Source organism: Thunnus thynnus, chromosome 12 (assembly GCF_963924715.1).
Source record: "Thunnus thynnus chromosome 12, fThuThy2.1, whole genome shotgun sequence".
NCBI lineage: Eukaryota > Metazoa > Chordata > Actinopteri > Scombriformes > Scombridae > Thunnus > Thunnus thynnus.
Window position 1 is genome coordinate 18,657,396 of NC_089528.1, and position 19,950 is coordinate 18,677,345.

At 40.3% G+C, this 19,950-nt stretch overlaps 1 protein-coding gene across 1 annotated transcript in view; it reads left to right on the forward strand.

Moving 5' to 3' along the window:
* Positions 1 to 447: 447 nt before the first annotated feature.
* Positions 448 to 19,950, forward strand: part of agap3 (ArfGAP with GTPase domain, ankyrin repeat and PH domain 3) — a 121,473-nt gene continuing 101,970 nt past the window's right edge. The window contains exon 1 of the mRNA XM_067606075.1: positions 448 to 1,306. Within this exon, the coding sequence (XP_067462176.1) occupies positions 937 to 1,306 (370 nt within the window). The 5' untranslated portion in view covers positions 448 to 936. The remainder of the gene's footprint in view (positions 1,307 to 19,950) is intronic.

The following is a 19,950-nucleotide window of genomic DNA, read 5'->3' on the forward strand; positions in this document are numbered from 1 at the left end:
GTTTGTTGAGCTAAATGTGATTTAGAAATATGTTGTAAGATATAAAATGGAAGATAAACATGCAGTATTTTTGCATTTTTTGCATATATATATATATTGCAATCTACGCGCGTGCACGTGCGCGTGCACTCGTGTGAAAGTGTGGATGTGTGGGCCTACAACATGAGATATAGTACTTAGGGGGCTTTGATCTGACCGCGACAATAACACCTCACAATAAAATGCTACTCCCAGTGTAATTGCAGCATCTACATTTGTATCTTGCAAGCAGCCAATTTTTATATTTATTTTTTTTGCGGTTGCATAACTGTCAGGTAGGTTATTATAATGATGTGCACGTTGCGATTTTCTCCCCCCCTCCCTCCCCACTTCCCCCCACCACCCCTCCACCAAATCCAATCACACCCTCCCCCATCTCAAGTACAATTACGTGATGGGTGACGTTTCAGCATGCGGAGGAGGGCGCTGGGCAGGGACCACTTGGACCAAAGAGGACTAAACGCTATTTCATTTCAGCGCAGAAACAACGCATTCAAGGCAGTGGACCAGGGCGCCTTGCTGAAGCCTAGCCCATTGTCTCCCTACAAACAGAGCAACTAAGGAAACGGCTTTGACCACAACAGCGGTGTAGCCCATAAAGGAGTGTCCAAGTGGTAGGCATTGCGGGTTTGTAAGCCACAGAAAAAAAGGGCCCTGGACAGATCTGGCCAATAACGGAAAATGAATCACAGTCAAGTTTTAATAATATGAACAAAAGCCGCGTTTTGTTGCAATTGGCGACCAACTATTGATGCTTCTGCGCCGATCGTTTTCCAGACCATCAGTTCGCGCGGACTTCTTTTGTTCGCATCGCTTGAATCCTAAATCCTAGTCTGCATATTTGTGTTTGCCGTTGTAAAAAAAAAAAAAAGAGTTAGTCGCTCCAAAAACGCCAAGATGAATTTTCAGTCGAGCGTCCCAGTGTCCGGTATCTCGCAGCAGTCTCAGCCAGCCATGCCCACTCCAGGAACGGTCCCGGCTCCCGTTCCCGTCCCAGTGCCCCAGTCCATCCCGTCCCAGTTTGGATCCGGATCGTCTGCAAGCTCAGGGGCTGGCCAGTTCGGTTCGGGGACTGTTTCGGGGCAGGCTGCCCAACCCGGCCCAGCGGGCTCGCAATTTGTTTTGTCCAACTCAGCGGCCATCAGGGCAGAGATCCATCGGTTCGAGTCTGTCCATCCGAACATTTACGCAATCTACGACCTGATCGAGCGCATTGATGACCTGGCCCTGCAGAACCAGATCCGAGAGCATGTAATCTCCATTGAAGGTGAGTAGTGGCGGTGTGGGGGGGTCATACTGTGTTTTCACTATCGTTTGGTGCCTTTCATTCATTTAGGGCTAGGGGGAAAAGGGGGTTTATGTGTGTGTTTAGAGGGGGGTCTCCTTCTCATCCTTTTATGCAGACTGGTAACACTGTGGGCGCATAACAGTGTCAACAATCACACTTTGAGGTTGGGGGCGTAGCCGATCTCATAGTCCCTGTTCAAGTATTGAATTGCCCTCATGCACTGCAGTGTTAACAATAAAATATTCAGTTGCACTCACAACAGGCAGCTTGTGCAATTGTAATTAGCTCTCTCTAAAAAAAAATGGTTCTGCTGCTTAATGGGATTTGATAAAGAGGACAGTGTCTTCTTAGCATATCCACTGTTAGGTCTGACCTCCATCCTGATATCCTGATATATATTTTTTTTTCTTTAATTCAAACCCCTGTCAGTGATACAAGGCTGCCAAATGTGAAATAACGTGTTACATGAAACTAATGATTGCCCTGAACAATGCAGAGGCACATTCACACAGAGAGAGAGAGAGAGAGCAGGAGGGAAGAAATAATAATGTGCCACTAGAAATGGTGTGATGGACATCATTAGGTTTGTTATAAACTCACTCAGTGGGCATATTCTTATTTCATATTGTTACTACCTGTGCGAGGAAGGATGACCGTGACTGTATACCTGACCTCACGGGTATTTGGAAGGCTGCACGAGCTTCAAATTCAACTCAAGATGATGCACTGTCAGATGTGAGTGTCTTAAATGATGGTAGTGGTTTCTTATGTGTTTCTCCCTGCTACTCATCCATCCATGTATCTGATCAGTGGCCGTGTGACATAGCGGTGAGTCTACTGTACGACAGTCAGTGTACTGTCCGTCAATATCAGCTGTCATGGGTCTTCAGAAGGATTGCAGGAGCCCTCTAAATGTCAACATTTGCGCCAGTGGTTCCAATCCTAACTTAGGTAGCATTATCTACATTTGTATGCATTTCTTATGGTTAAATTGAAGGAATCTATATGCAGTTGGTTTTGAAAACATCACTCATAGCAGTCATTAAAATATACCAACATATGCAATTGTTTAGTTATGTATGTTACATTGGAAGAGTGTGTAAATTAACACTCAGCAGTGTTATTGGCTAGTAGCTGACAAAGATACAGAATGATTATTTTGTTATCATTTAACAACTACAGTTCCCATGAAGTTCTGACAGTATGCCAATAGCAAAGACTCATGGGATATGTTGTTAAATGCTGATAAAATAACCACTTAATGCATCTTTAAGGAAAATAGGGCAAATGATTGATGTAATGTTTGCTTTAACATAGATTAGAAATACAAATATCCATGGTTATCAGCAGGCCTCAGGATTGTCAGATAAGTTTTTGAGAATATTTATGTTATCAGGGAACAATCAGTATATGCAGTCAACATTGATAATGCATCAGGATGTTCGATCTTTAACTGTCAAAGACACAGCAGGGACAGATTTGGTACTTTTGGTTTTGCTTTTGATGATTTTTGAACAATCTGTTTAGATTTTTACCTGGATTTACATCCTACAACATACACTAATGGTTTTCATAAAAAAATTAAGGCTGGATCAGACTGTTATGATGGGACAGATCAGAGGAAAAATTAAAATCATCTTGATGTGAAAATAAAGCATCAACTGGTGGGCCTGTGGTGTCTCAGTTCAACCTGAGACACCGACCGTTTTTTCTTTTTTTCTCTGATGTCTTAGGATTGTTACATAATTTTCTCAATGAAGGCATGTCTTTATTTTGTATCTTGATAGGACAACACTGGAGCCTTTTATGAGTTATCTCTTAGATGTGCCTTTTTTTAAAAACTCGAAGGTTATTGCTCAGTTCATTCTCAAATCACTTTTGAACCAAATACTTTGTTTCTTCCTCTTAAAGAATTGCCAGGAAAACTCCACCTTCAGGATGTTTCCACTGTTCGATGTCATACATTTGGAAAACATTCCAGGTGTCATTTTGTGATGTTGAACTTTACTTTTATGGTAAGATCCACTCCATCAAGCTGGTGTGTCAAATTTCATATTTTAAGGATACAATGTGACTATATAAATAGATTGATATCCAGGCAACTAGTTAATGAACATTGAGCAGAGTAAGAGGTACAGTGGCAAATGTACAACATGTGGCTGCATTGCATGTATTGTCTGTTTGGGTTACTACTCTTTCTCTCAAAAATATTAGAAAGAAGCCCTTGTTTTCTTATTGCATGCTAAGGCTGGTGCTTATTATTGACGTTTGAGGCTTAATATGATATCACATTGTCTGTATATTTGGTCAGGCATCGTTGGGAATGAAAACAAATCTGTGATTGTTGCATTGTGTCCACACCTGCAGGCTTATACTAAGTGTTAAACTGGAAAATATTAAACCCCAGAGGAAAATCTGCTACTAAGCAGCAAGACAGGCTCAGAAATGTATCTATTTAGCACATTGTTAATAGGTTAAGGTGTGCTTTGCTTTTACATGTGTGGAGAATGTTGTTGAATTGATATTTCTAGATCCTGCATAATGGCATACACTGTATGTCAAAAAGGCAGATTTTGGTGTCCCTCTCACAAAAACATTAGCTTTGATGTACATTCTGGTGCTTTTTCGTGCTGTTAAATGAGATGCAGTCGCCTTAATAACTGTAACTTCGAGAGGCTTTGAAGAACTGCAACAGGAGACATTGGCCGACTTGCCTTCACCTGCACTGTGGAACTGCAGATCTGTTCCTCTTCAATCTTGCATCATTGCGGAGTCTGTTGCTAAGGAACCAGTGGCTCATGCATTTAGCTGGAAATGCTGAAGAAAGAGTGAATAGAAATGACAGCCCTTACAAAATGAATTCCCATCGTTACTAAGGTTTCCCAGTTGTTCTGTTGATTAATAAGGCATTCATATGACGATGACACACCGTGCTCATTTATGTATATGTGCGTGTGTGTGTGTGTATGTGTGTGTGTGTTATTCCTTCTGCAGTGATTGATATTCAGGACACTCTTTGGTTTCTGTGAGCCAATTCATATTACAATTCCAAATAGCATTTTAGAAGAAGTGATGGCTTGTTTTTCTCGTTTCTCTTTTTTTAAAACAACGTCGGTGAATACAGGATTACTGAAGCTCTTCAATTAAATGAGCATGTAATTCAGGATAAGCTGTAAGAATGACCCGGTCGGGAAATGTGCAAGCCAAATGGCAGTGCCAAAATATAGAGAAACACCAAGTGGTTGGCCAAGAGGATTCAATGGTAAAGTCTTGAGGCTTTTGCCGCTAATCCAAGAGTCTTGGATAAGGGACCTAAAGTTGATGACATATGACCCGGATTATTGAGAATGTTGATGCTAAAATGACTTCCTCAGGATTAGGTGGTGGGGTCGCTGGTGTGGCAAACTTGTGCTTTATCAATGGAGCTAAATTAAAAGGTACAATTGTCTGGTCAAGGATTTGGCCTAAATGTTCTCCAATGCCTTTGTTAGCAGACCTTTGTCCATAATTTCGGAATGAGTCTAGGACTAGTCTTCATCTCCATGTAGACACCTATATGTACACTTTGTAACTGTGACCAGTGATGGATAATATTCCATAGTTAATTGAAACTAGTTGGACACACTAACCAACAGATTGACTCACATTAACTTGCTGGATGCTGCTACAGCAAATCGAAGACAGAATCAACCATAATTACAAATCAATCATTGATTCACTGTATAAAAGAAGAGAAAAATCTAAAACATATATGAAAAATTTAGGTGAATGTCATTAAACAAAGAATAAATTACATAATCTGTTAAGAAGTTTGTTGAGTCTACATGGAAACATCAGTAATGAGTTGGTAGCCCTGTCTTCTTATTGACAGCCAAATCTCTTAATTCTCTTGATATTCCAGTGTTCATCATCACATCAGTTACTTGCTAGTGGCCATCTTGAAACCTCTTTGAGTAACATTGATGATGCAGCAGAAACTTGAAGTTTGTTGCAGGGGAGTGTTCAACTGCCAACCGAGAAAGGCAAATCCAGCGGAGGATTGCACCATAGCAGTGGTAAAGAGATAGCAGATTAAACTAAAACAGTATGCTCCTGAGTCACACGTTGTCATGGGGAGAATAAGGGAAATAAATAGCAGCATAAAAGCATCTGCATCACCAGAGTGTTGCAATTAAGGCACAATGTGCTATGCATGGTTGGACAAAATGTTTTCTTGCCCTTCACATGTAGACATAATTATTGGGAATTACATTCTACAGAGTTAGAGATATTCTTACTTTGTCCTTAAAGCTTGCCTAAGTGGGAAATTACAGTGTACTCGATACACAAGAGTTGAGTTCAAATAGCTAAGCTAATGAATACCAAACATCTGGCAAGACATTGGATACCATGCCCTTGCTGCATAATTAATTGTTTGGAATAGCAGATAGGTTAATTTATTCAGAGGAAAATATTATTTGTTAATGTGGGTTTTACTGACTCCAAACTGGATCAGGAGCTAGGAGAGGAGGTTGGTTTTTACATGGTAATAATGCTGTTTACACCTTGAACCTCGAGCTACAGTTGGCGAGTGGTTTGTTCAGGGAGTTGATTGGTAGGAATATACATGTGTCCAGGTTTGTAAGGAGAGTAAAATCCAGATCACTGAGATGGAGATGGAGATGGAGACAGCTGGTGAGGTGGTATCTGTAACGTGATTTCCAGTATATTTTTAGCTATTCATTTCAATGTGGAGGAGTGCTCCATTAACAAGACTATGTCGTGGGAATAGTTTGGTTCTTTTTACAAAGGAAGTTCTGATTGCTACCCTAATTTATACTCTTATCAAACTTGTATAATATTCTCTAGTTTTTAGTTCTTGTGTAGGTAGTATAAGAGATATGTGGATATACGCAGGTATATGAAGTATAAACGCATCCTTAGACTGTGTAACATGACTGGCATGTACAGCAAAGGTCAAGAATTCCCCAGATCGGTGATAGATGTTGTGGCTTAAAGGTTTGACTCTTTCCTGTGATTTTAGCCTCAAGGTGGCATTGTACTTTCTCAACAGCGGGTTATGATTTCAGGACACTGACCTGTGTGTGTTTTTGGTGATATCCTTGAGCCAAGTATTATGATGTTACATTGTTGTAATGTTATCTTCTACATTCAGCAATAACCGTTTCTCTCAAAGCTGCAAAAGCTCACGCTGACATTCATATTTCCATCTGACAGCCCAATGTCAGAGCAACGCCGGTCAAATCCACTGATACTCAGAGGGGTGCTTTGGATTTCAAGAAAGGACTAATAATTCTGCACAATGGGACGTTGTGTGCTCAAACAGCAATAGGGACGACACAGAGAGATACAAAAAGCACACAGACTGAAGCCTGAGAGCTCTCTGTTGGCATTGCGTGGCACCTAAGCAGCTTCCTGGTACACACTGTGTCTCTCTTGCAGTCAATTGCCAAGGAGAGCATGAGCAGAGTGCTCATCTGCTAATCACAAGCAGAGCATGATGATAATGCATCTTTTCCATTGCTGCTGAAGCGGGATTAATTTCCTCATGACCACTGGGATGTAAAACTCTGAAATATCTTAATTAAGACTGTTATCATTGACCACATGGGGTCATGGTGTAGCAGAAAATATGTATAATACTGCTTTTGTAGTTTAAATAATCATGGTGGGAAAATGGACAAGATTAATAATCATTCATTAAACATGAAATAACAGACTGGGGCTGCAGAGGGTTTTGAGTTTGAGGTGTGTTTGAGTGTGTGGTTCAGGGGTTGGAATTTGATTTGGTGAACTGGGCTTACAGTTGTCACTGTGGGCCATCTGTGTCAGGAGAATGCCGCTGCTACTTCTGGCAAGTGAAGTCTTCACAATGTGCTCATTATATTTCAAAACTGTATCTGTGAATATGGATTAGAAACTGTTATAGAGTTAGAATGTCAGTCAATACCACCAGCTGCGTTTCTTACACGGTATGTCAATGTAAATTGCTGTTAAACGTGGAATGTTGGTGTTTATAGAATAGCTCAGTAAGTATTTACTAGTCGTAGATCTTGTGCCTAAATAAAGCCTCACATAAATACATCTGTGAAGCATGGAATAGGCCCAACCCTGCCCTTCTTTTTTCATTTTTCTATGTAACAAATTACTTAGAGTGGACAACTGGAGATGATGGTAACTTTAGAAATAGACATTATTATATATTATATTCAGAGGCATTCATCTAAAACACCTTGAATTTCTAGCATTTTGTGAGCAGGAAGTTCTTTTTTATGCCACAACCACAAAACTTACAATATATGTGCATGTACAGTACAAACCAATAACTTATCCTCTTCGTCCCAGCTCTGACATAAGGCCGCAATTATATGCCGCCACTGAACCCTGTCTCGTGCTTTGGCCTGTACTTCGTCCCATGAGAGACCCATCTCTTTCAGTTCCATCATCACTGTCCTTCACCAAGTGTTTTTTGGTCTGCCTCTCTTTTTCCTCCCAGTTGGGGTCCATATCAAAGCAACTTTAGGTATCCTTTCAATGGGCATTCTCAGGACATGACCGAGCCATCATAACCTGCGTTTCTTTATTTCAAGGGATGTATTCATGCTGCTTGTCTTCCTGTACAGTTCCTCATCTGAGATCTTTTTAGGCCAGTAGATATCGCAGATGTTATATAAGCGGCTACTTTGGAAAACGTCGACCTTTCTCATGTCATTTTTCGTTACTCTCCAGCACTCAGAGCCATACAGAAGGAGGGCTTTAACATTGCTGTTGTAAAGCCTGATCTTAGTTTTGAGGCTGTATTGCTTGGATTTCCAGATGTTATGAAGTTGACTAAAAGCACCTCTGGCTTTGTTAAGATGAGTCTTGATGTCTTTTGGGTGCCGTTCAAACCAATAAGGTGGTCAAATATTATGTATGACAGCAAAAATGTAATATTAAATTTACAAAAATGTCACATGTCACATATTTACAATAACCTTTAGCCAATATACTTTTTAACATGATCAATTACAGGTCTTAGTGCAAATACTCTCTACATTCTTTCCAGCACCAAGTTGCTCTGTGCCACTTGGTTTTTAATCAAATAGTGAGACTAGTCAACTGGTTGGTGAGCATTACTCTATTTATCTAGGTTTGTTGATAACCTTAAGAAACTCTCTTGCAGAAAGTTAGATGGGTAGCTTAATATCACTCTCATTTGTGTGCTAAGAGCTAAAGCCAGATTAGCCTAGCTTAACTTAAAGACTGGAAGCAGGGCTAAACATTTAGCTTGGCTCTCTGTAAAGCTGAAAAATCTGTTTACTTATCTAAATCTTACCTATCAACATGTTGTACAGTATATTGTTTGTTTAATATGTTCACAAATAGAAAGGTAGAACACTCCAAGGAAGTCACTGCTCCTGGATGTTGTTCGCCGAGGTATAGTTACAACATGCAACTCTGAGTAAAACTACAATTTGTTGTTTTTACCGTACATATTTGTTTGTTAGGTAAAAAAAATGAGGTTTTGAGATTTTGCTTTGAACTCTGGACAAAGCCAGGCTAGCCATTTCTTTCCCGTCTTTATGCTAAGCTAAGCTATCACCTCCTTGTTTTTTCTTTATACTGAGAGCAACAACATAAGTAGTATTGTCCTCTCAAATATAGGCAAGAATGTTAATAAACATATTTTTTTATTTTTATATTTTTTTATGGCCTTGTCACAAGAAACACAGAAGGTTGGGGGGGATGACGTTTACACTTCTGTAATCAACCCTGGGGTCACTATAAATGGCGTGTGTCTTATGCTGTTGGACCTCTAAAATGCTTAATTTGTCCTTTTATAAGTCTGGTGTATTTTTCTACAGTACATGTGAATATCTCTTAAAATCAAGAGAACCATACAGATTGCCTACAAAAATACACATTTCACTTTGGTTGCATCTGTGTTTTGAGAAGAGATTGATCCAGTAACTGTAGGTGTAAAGATGTCTCATGTGTCTCAGAGGTCCACAGCACCACTGTCAAGCTTTCAGTTGGGCCTGTTGATGTGATTTAACACGGATTACTCTGAACACCTGAAATGCATATGAAGCTCACATGTCAGTTGCCCAAGTGGGGATTGATAAAGTGTAAGCTTCTTTTGATTTCAAATTCAGCTGGAGACACTTTTAGATCCTCTGTAGCATCTCAACCACCTCTGTGTTGTGCATGGCAAGTATCAAGCTTCGGCCATGTTTAATCCTTGAGAGCTGTGTTGAAAAAACACTTCACATCAGGTTTACGTCACAGGTTTATTCTCGGGAGTGTAGTAGTAACAGACTTTCCTCTGACAGAGGCACTCCAGATAACAACGTTTGCACATGCCTCACTCTCAAAAGACTCCCTGTTTTGTGATCAGCCTATACAGTTTCTCCCCTCTGCAGCCTCAGAACGTTTATTACAGCCCCCATTGAAACGCACTGTGACACTGCACCCGACTCTTGACCACAGGTCAGCAGAGATGAGCTGAACTGGTGAGCTGTAAACAGAGGCTCAGCCTGGGAGGTCTGCAGGGTCAGAGTGCCACTTCTACATCAGCCCTGCTCCCCTCTCTCTGCTGCAGCACCATAGCATTGGCTTATTGAATGTGACGCTATCCTCCACAGCAGAATGTCCTCCATTGTGCCATTGAACAAAGGCTTTCTCTCTCCCATTGATGGACAGCTAATTTTTTTCTTGTGTTCTGAATGTTGATGGGTAGGGGTGAGCTGGTCAGGTTTTTTTTTTTTTTAAGGAATACTATATATACTCTAGACAACGTATACTCATTCTAATCTCTTACGAGCAGAAAGTGGAGGGGTTTTTTTTCTCTTTCATATTGTGACAATGTTAATGGGTAGCGTGAAGTAGTTCTGATTTAATGTTTTATTAAAGGGAAGAGCCATTGAATTTCTAAGCACGGTTCATTTTGAATGGCTTTCACTAAAGGATGAGAGAATAAGAGCGGTAAATGTTTGTCGCAGCCATGCATGAATCCGTGGTTGTTCAGCATTAAGCAGCCTCATTAGATTTAGATGAAAGAAAGATTGAAAAGAAAGACTTTCTGGGGACATATGGTGACGTAATATGATTGATATTTTTTCTGCTGCAAATATATTGGGAAGTTAAAGGATGTGACTCTTCCAATTAAATTTTAAAGTTATGTGATATGAACTAGGATATGGTGATGAAACGGCATGCTGTATTAAAGGGGGAACTCCACCGATTTTACACATGAAAGTCTGTCTGGGTAGCACTGCTACATATATGAAAAAAGTTGTATGAAGCCTTTTGTAGTTTCAGAGGGAGTTGCGCAAAGAGAGATCGGCAGCGTCGGTTGGAGCTGAAGACTACAAGTTTGAAAATGAAAACAATTTCGGGATGTAGAATTAGAAAGAAGTGAAGTTACCAGAGTTCTCTAGCCCGCTACTTGCCTCTGCTTGAGGCTAGTGGCTTGAGGCTACATTAGCTGTTACTAGCATAACACATGAGAATCTCGGACGGAAGTGTGGGCGGTTGAGTTGCATTGTGGGTAATGTAGGCAGCAGGTTTTGACAAGTATAAAGACTGCATGGAATTAAAAAGATAGTATTTCTGATTCTGCTACATCGATTTTGATATTTTTTTTAACTGTCCATCCTGAGTTTGATAGTGTGTGTGTAATGAGTGCAATGTTAAATCCGTGGAGTACTCTTTTAATGTACAATTAATACCCTTTAAATTACCATAGTACACATCATCTTTTCATTCCGTATAAGTAGAGCTGAAATGATTTGTTAATTAATCTTGTAGTTGACTTACAGAGAAGTAATTGACAAATATTTTGATAATTGATCAGTTTAAGTAATTTTTTAAGCCAAAATACCAAACATTCCCTTTTCCCATCTCAATTGTGAGACTTTGCTTATTTCCTTTGTCTTAAATTATAATAAACTGAATATCTTTGGATTTGGAGTGTTGGTCGTGCTTAAAAGGCAATTTGATGACGTTTCCTTTGGCTTGAGGAAATAGTAATTTTTTCTGTTTTTTAACATTCTATTGACCTTTTTAAAAGGTTAATCCAGAAAATAATTAGATTTTTAGATAAGCAGATCACTTATTAATGAAAATGATAATCAGTCGCATCCCTACATCTAAGGTTGTATTGTCTTGTGATATTTCTAATTCCCTTTTTAACATCTTGTTTTGTTTTAAAGCTGAGACAGTCAATTCAATTTTCCTTTCTTCAATGTGTGCATCGCCCATATCCAATGGTGGAAGTGCTCATGTTTCCTGCCAGTGGGGTAGGGCTGGAAGCAGATGGCTCCTGACAGAGGAAGGGGTTTGGAAAGCAGTGAGTGAGCAACAGATGGAAAGGCGCATATGCCTCCAAGTCCCCTCAGCCTGCCAGCAGTCCCGTGACTAACTGTGGGAAGATTCTGGCCTCATCCAGGTTGGGGATGGATAGAGGATCATGGTGAAGAATGAAGTGTCCTTAGAATAGAAATGGTTATCTGAGACCATTTTGTCTCTGGAAATTTAACTGGGGAAATTCAGATCTCATTTAATTGGGGATGAATGGAGAATCATGGCAAAGAATCAACCTGGACCGCAGAAGCATTTTTATGTAGCACCATTTAAGAAGTGCTGATCTGTTCAGCAGTGATCTTGTTCTTTTTGGAAAAAATGCCCTGTTGTCCGTTCTCTTTGAAGACAAATATCATACTTTCTGGCCCTCAGGGAGCACATTTTTCTTCACTGTAGAGGAAAATACTGGACAAAAGAAGTGTTGCCTATGTAAGGCCACAATGCTGTAGAGTATCACAGCATACGCTATGTTAGTTATAGCTTTGAGGTTAGAAGTCAGTTACTCCTGACTTTGGAGTGCTTTGTAATTGAGAACACACAGACTATTTAAAGGATGCATGGCTGTGGAAATTCAATGTAATTCCCTTAATAGCGCAGGGACATGTCAGTTTTTCTGCGTCAGACAGTCTTCAAGGATATGCCTTGAGTTTGTTTATTTCCATAAGCTTGAAAATGGCTGGTCGAGTTATTCATGTAAGTCACTGCTCTGTTGTTTGAATGGATTCTGTTGAGCAAAGGGTTGAGGGGTTTTGTTGTTCCTAATCTGGCAGTGTTACTACTACCACAGCCTGACTGAGTGTAAAACCCCACATAAAGGTCTCACCTTCTTAAACTTGTCAAATAAACTTGTTTTAGTGATGATAAAATCAGTTCTACAACTCTTTTCTTCTTGCTTTAGCCACCCCCAAGGGTGGAATCATGTGGTGCATTTGTAGTAGTTAAGGCTAGATATGTATGCAGCAGTATGACATTTGCTCTCACACTTGGCTGTAAATAGAATATCCTTACTGTACGAATAATGTTATTTCTTTTCAGTTTATTTTTCATTGAACTGAAAATAGTTTAAGCATTGTCAGCACTGCTTTTCTGCGGTTAGCCATCTTGTCAGTACAGCTTGTTAAACATGTGCCAGCTGAGTGTTATCACTCAGGTCCGACATTCCTTTAGTAGATGTCACTGTTTTGATGGTGTTTCGACATGTCCTCTGGCCTTGTGTACACTGCCTTCAAAGGGCTCAACTCAGGCAATGTGCCAGGTGCTTGTTTGTCAGTTTATTTTTTAAGCTGATTGTGGGGAAATAGATGTCTTAGTGATTCAAAATGCTTGATTGCACAGTTGGTTTCAATAAAGTATAAATTTGAATCTGCACTGTAGCATCTGTTACTCAGCTTAAGTCTTGATCAAACTGTGATATTTTGGTCACTTGTTTTGCGAATCATAACAAAACTCTGAGGAGGGTTTGTTGTGGAGAGATGTTTTATTCTCTGGGAATCACTAGAGAGGAAGTGTAATGTGACCCCCATTACTGTTTATACCCCCGTTTCCTGCTTTCCATGACTGGAATAACCTAAAGTTGTTCCACTGCTGAATCCCCCTGGCCATGACCCAGGACTAATGTCATGTGGTGGGGTATGTGAACTGCATGTACTACAACCCCTCTAGGAATACAATCACAGTCCCATTTTGGATGCAACAACTGAGGAGTTTTCAGAATGGCCTCTATTAGCACAGCTCCAAGCTGTAAAGATTTACTTCCTGTGGCACTGTGTGGCTGAATGTTGTCCACTCTTTTCATGTCTGAATTTGTATTTCCCCTCTGTGATTTTTTTTTTTCAACCATAGCTTTAACATTAAGGTTTGAATGGACCCTATTGTTAGTGGTACAGAGACCAGATGCTGCCCATAACAGATAACCGCATGATTAATGAGATTCCACTTTAAAACTGTGGAACATTTAAAGTATGAAAACATTTTTCTCTACTTTGCAAGCAAATAATGGCTTGTGGTGAGCAAAAATAATAACGTTAGTGCATTATACCCATGTGGTTTAAGGGTGTAAGTTTATGATTGCATGCTAAGCCTTCATTTTCTAACTGTTATAGAGGCGAAATAGTCTCTCTGTTTGTATGTTACTCGAGTGTGAGAGAGAGCTTAATGACTTCAGTGCTGCAGTATTTTGTATACATATGCATAAATCATGAAAAGGACTGTTAGGAGAGTTGCCCTTTGTTAAAAAAGTAGAGCCTCTGGCAGAAAGACAGCACATTTATCTCAGTGTTCAGCCAGAATTACAGCAGGACCGCAAAATGCCAGGACACAAGAGGCCAACACCAAACATCAGAAAGCAAATGTGAATAAAATCTGAAGAAGTCATTCACAAGAGTCATATTCTTAATAGCCTGCCACTTAGGAGCGATGTTACTATGGAGATTTGGAAGAAAAAAGGTTACCAGAATGCGACGAGCACTATTTTGTCCTTTTTTTTAAAAAATGCAGCGTTTCTGAGATTCGAGACAGTGCTGTAAACTGAATGACTGTATCGTCCTCTGTGTGAACGGACACTCTGCAGTGCCCATTTGATATAAACCGTTGAGAGTCTTGCTCAGGGCTGTGTCAGTGCAGCTTCTCCATGGCACCGGTTTGGATGATGAGATTTTCCTCATTGAGGAGTCTGGCATGAAAAGTGCACTGTTCAGCAGCCTGACACTGCTCTCCGAAGATGAGCTCTCTCTCGATTTTGTGTTCGCGCACTGGAACGAACTACTGGCCTCAAATAAAATACTGTACAGTTAAAAAGCAAGAATTATGACACTTGTGTTGCCACATAGTACATCTCAGGGCCCGCTGTGCTCTTGGACCCATTCTGTTGTGAAATTGGACCAACTGGTGTCTAGAGATACTGCACCCTGCTGCTGTTTTAAGGCATAGTGAGCAATTTGTATCCATTTTGCAAGACATTTACAAGACATTTATTTCCTCAGCATATTGTTTTCTTAGTAGCACTGTGCTGTAGACTTGCAGGGCCCTGTGCTATTTGTCCAGTTCTTGCACAAAAACTATGTTTAAAGCAAGAGATAACTCACATTACTCATGTTTGTTTAAGGCCTTTGTGAGGATATTCACACGACTAAATGGTGACTTTTCACATATTTGGCTTCAAGTGATTGTCAGCTTAAAAAAAAAGGTATCTTTTGTTGTGTCAGAATCTAGCATGAAATCTGGCTTTGGCCTAAAAAAAATTGGCTGCTAATGTAGGCCCAAGCTAATTCAAAGCTACATTTTGTCTGTTTACACTATAAAACAAATCTTCCTGTGGCCTCTTCATGCCAACAGGGCTTTTAGTAAATAGGACCCTACCTTTAGTGTGCTGGCGAGTGAGAGCTTGGGCATGATTAGTGGTCCACTTTGAAAACAAATCCTTTGGCCACACTTACCCTCATTGGATTGTCAGATGTCACGTTGGGAAAAGGCCATCTGACTGAAATCTCAGTTTACGCTGTCAGGAGAGACATAGGTCGTTTAGCATCAGCCCCTTGTGTCAGCAGCCCTGAGGACCTGTCCTCATGTCTGAAATGAGTCTTTCAGTTGGGGAGATGGGGAAGTGAATTGTTATACTTTCGCAGTGTAAGAGCACTGGTGATGCATCTCAGTCGGTGGCTGAGTACAGTGCAAATCTGCCAGTGGATGGGTAGGCAGTGGCATGTGTTATATAACACAAGTAGGTGGCTGGAGTAGCTCTGTGTGAGTGTGTGTGTGTGTGTGTATGTGTGTGTGTGGTACTCTTTGGATGTGTTATTTTCCTCACACGCAAGCCTCTGCCCCTGAGGGGGGGGGTGGGGGGTTGTGGATGCTGAAAGTATTGGAGTGGTTTCATGTGGTGACGGAGGGTCAGGAATTGGGGTTGTGGGGGCAAGTCTGCCGTCTAGGAAGCCTCTTAACACTACTTGTCTGGCAGAATCAATCTATAGCATTTTTTCCTCTCAGGGTCTCTATAGCCTCAGTACAGATAATTGCCCCTGTATTGCACTCACTGCTGGCTCAGATCCCTTTGTTTGCAGCTGGTTCAGGGCTGGACATCTTTATTTCTGGCAAAGAAGGGATCAGATCTCATCAGATAGAGTGCCCTGAGGGTGGGTCGGCCTGAGGTTGTCTGAGCCTGAACTACTGGTTAGAGTGGATAATTCAGCACGCTATTATTCTCTAAAACATCTAGTGGTTTGTTTGCAGCAGTGCACTTTGTGCAATCACACATGAGGAAAGTTTTAACCTTTCAGTCACCCCTAAACATTCATTCATTTACTTTCTATATCCATTTAGTCATGTGTAGTGTTACAGGGGGATGGAACACATCCTAGCATGCACTGGGTGAAAGGTAGGGAAAGCAGCTTGTAATAAACAGTCTCACACTGACTGACTTATGCATATACAGCTGCAGTTTAAACAACTACTTAATTGATTGATTAATCAGTCAACAGAAAATTACTCAGCAACAATTTTGATAATTAGTTGTGTTAAGCAAAAATGCCAAACATTAACATTTCAGCTTCTCTGATACGAGTTTTTGCTGTTTCTTTTTCATATATATGATTAAACTGAATATCAAGTTGTTGAGGACTGCTGGTCAGATAAAACAAGGAAATTAAAGATTCTATCTTTTGCTCTGGGATGTTACAATGGGCATCATTCACCTATCTGACGTTTTATAGACAAAACGATCAATCAATCAATTGCATCACCTCATTTGTTTTTACTTTTAGTTCAATGGTGTGTTGCTTTAATTTCCTGGTATGTGTTTTTGTTGGACACAGTGTCTCGAAAATGCATCCACACGACTGCTGGAAGAAGTGAGCAAGCTATTATATGATGCACTGTGTGAGATAGCTGGTATGCTGATGACTCATTGAAAATTCTTCTGGTTGCATATGACCTTGCTGAGCAATGCAACACCTCAGCCTGCGCCGACTTAAGAACAGGGACAGCAACTGTGCAAACTAAGCCAAACATGGAGTGGTTTTGGATACCTATGAGTTATGGACATACAGTGGAACCAAGAAGAACCTTTGCACACATTCATTTTCCCTTGAAATGGAAGCAGTTTAGTTTGTTTGGATGTTTCTACGGAGGAGCCTTACTTGAACATCCTGGATAGTTTTGTCCTCTTGTGTCCATCTGGAGAAAATAACACCCACTCTAACCAACATTTTTGCTGGATCCCTTGCTTATTAAGGCTTTTATGAAGGAGATTTCAAATGCTTTGTACTCAGAATGTTATAAAATGATAAAAACCTTTTTATATGTTTCCTAATATCAATATTCTGCAAATACATGCAGTAGAGAAGCATAGGTTCCTTTCTACTTTGGAAGCTGAGCTGGTTCAACTGTTTAAATAAAGGTTGCACTGGCTGTAATATTTAGTCTGTCAGACCTGGATGGCTCTGGATAGACAGACAATTACTCTAAATACAGGGCAGTGACATAATGTCTGTTCTGAGTGGCATTTTTTCTGTCAGGCCTTTTTCTGTCAGGTCAAACAGAGGCAGAAGAGAAGAGGGGCTAGGATACATGGAATAGATGGAGAATCAGTTAACTCAATTAAGCATCTGGGCGTCAGCAGATTTTGTGGACTGGAGATCGAACAGCACAACCAGAGATGATCTAAATTCAATAAAGAACATCTCTGATGTGATTATTTTGATGTGATGTCACTGAACAGTAATGTTGTTTGATATCAGGTTTTGTCAAAAACATTAAGCTGACATAAAAGTGTTGAATTTTTAGGCAATGCTGCTATTCAAAATTGACCGTTTACCACATAACTCCTATGTTGTCGGCAATGAAAAGGTTCTTGAAATACAATCTATCACTAAGCTTCGATGTCTGACATCTTACTTATTTTTGACATATTACAAAAATGTGAAAATACCAACCATAGCGTCTTGTCCTGGATATGTCTTTGTGATGATTTCATGAATTATTCATGTAATATTTTGACATACATTATTCACCTCCTTTATTGAGTTAGCTGTGACAGATTGCAGTGTCATAAGTATGTATCAACAGACTGTCAACAAAGGAAACATCAATTGCCAACCGAAAACATGGATTATTACTCAAATGAAACAAAACTTATCAGGTGGATGGTCTAGAATTTACTGTGAAAGGTGACAAATTAAGGATTATTTTGGCTAGAATAAGAAGAATGGAAGATAATAAAAATGCCAAGAAAGCAGATATTTGATGACAGCAGCCCTTAAGAAGTAACTGTCTACATTTGGCAGAATATCAGCTCTGTCCACAGATTTTAAAAATAATATTCTGATATCACTTGTTTATACTAATTATACTAATTCATGGAGCCATAACGTTTGCATGTGGTCACAGATCCTTGGAGTAATGTGGTCGGATGGCATATGTCAGTAAATAGCCTCAGGGGTCGTGTATTTGCTGTATTAGGATATACATATAGGCAGATAGATATAATTGATTCATAATGGAAGACACTGTCTTATTGAGTAACCCACTGCTGAACTGATTTATTTTCAATTTAACATTTATTGAACTAATTGATTTTCTTTTCTTTCCTCTCCCTCTTACCCTCGCTGCTGTTGGCCCATCTTGATGAATTCCCTACGTGATACAACTCTGCAGGTAAGCCTTGCAAACATAGACCATTACGAACACACACTCAACAGCATATTGTTAGATATCAGGATGTACAGTCACAGCATAATGTTCGTTACATGACACACCAGTGCAGTGTTAGCTAGCCTGGGCTGACTAGAGTTTCACCTTCGTTCTGCTCTGTGGATCCTCAAGCAGACAAGGCCTTGACTTACTGCCCTCTCACCGTCAGTACCTCTAACAGCCAGCTGTTATATTGTAGTAGCACCTGTATATCAGTAAGGCTTTGCTTTGTGGTCATGGCTATCTGTGTGTGACAACAGGAACCCTGAGGGTCTCAGGACTCAATAAAGACTGTTTAAGAAGTACCAAATTTTTGCTTTTCATGAGCTCAAGAGCTTTCCTTTCTGAATTCTGACCTTCTTTTTTTCAATGTGCAGGTAGTCCATCCATCTACCCATAAGCCTCCTAATATATTAATATTTTGACTTGGCTGATTTGACTTTCAAATCTGTTTAAGAATCAAGTGCAAATAAGCGGGGCGTGCTACTAAAGCTGCTGTTGTGGGTGCACAGCTGCCTCTTTTTGGTTTCTCTGCTGAATAGATTTTCAGCGTTATTATTTCTGACATATGCTCTGTGAAGGGGTCAGGAGCGTACAGCCCAAGGCTGGGTATAAGCAGGGCAGTACTGATGAAAGGTCTTAAGAACAGGAGGGTTTCTGGATCTTGCAGATTCTTCTGGAGCATGGGGATTGCTCATCGTCATAACCCCCAGAGAGGATCCCAGATGGGGATGCCATCCTCTCAGCTGGCCTACTTCCCTGTCATTTGTAATGCATAGGAATTTGTCCAATCCGCCTGCTCCTCTTCTCTTGCTAAGCCAGCCATGTAATTATTGTGTATATTTTGGCCTTGCTGCAGTGGAAGACACTCTTCTCATGCAGAATTTCCATACGGTTAGGACGCTCGTGCTGTGCTGTACTGTGGGCAGCTGTGGTCAGAGCCTGGCATGGCACGAGTGACAGGAATGGCACAGTAGAAGGTGTTGCTGACGTGATGATGTTATCTGGCGGATGAAAGTTAGAAGAGGAACGCGGCAGTGGAACAAAACTCCAAACCACAGAGGCTGCTTGAACACAAGAGCCACAAAATACTGAGCACCGTGAGCCTTTGAAAAACATCAATTTCTCTCCAGTCACCTGCATGACAACAGATGTTAAGCCAATGGGTTTTCTCGATAGCACAGCTTTGTTGATAGCAGAGACTGTCAAAAGCAAGACCTCAATATTGCAGGTCAGCTCTGGTATCTGCTGCTGTTGAAATGATCACAGGTTGGCATGCTATACTGAGGCAGTGGAAATGGGGCAGTGTTCAGTAGTAGTCACTTCACATTTGAAAAGGGAACCCACTGTGTATCAGGAACTGACTGTAAGCTCATGATTTGAGCTTGCATGTGAGTAATTCAGTCATCTGTCACCTGATAACTGTAAACTCACCAGTACAAAGTACTTTTGTATCTGTTTGATATAAGTAATATAAAATATACTTTGATTTTTTTTAAAAATGTATTTTTATGGTAAAGATATTTTGATTATATCCTTTGATTTAATGGATGAGTTTTGATTCCGAATAGGAAAAGTTTGGAACAAATTTT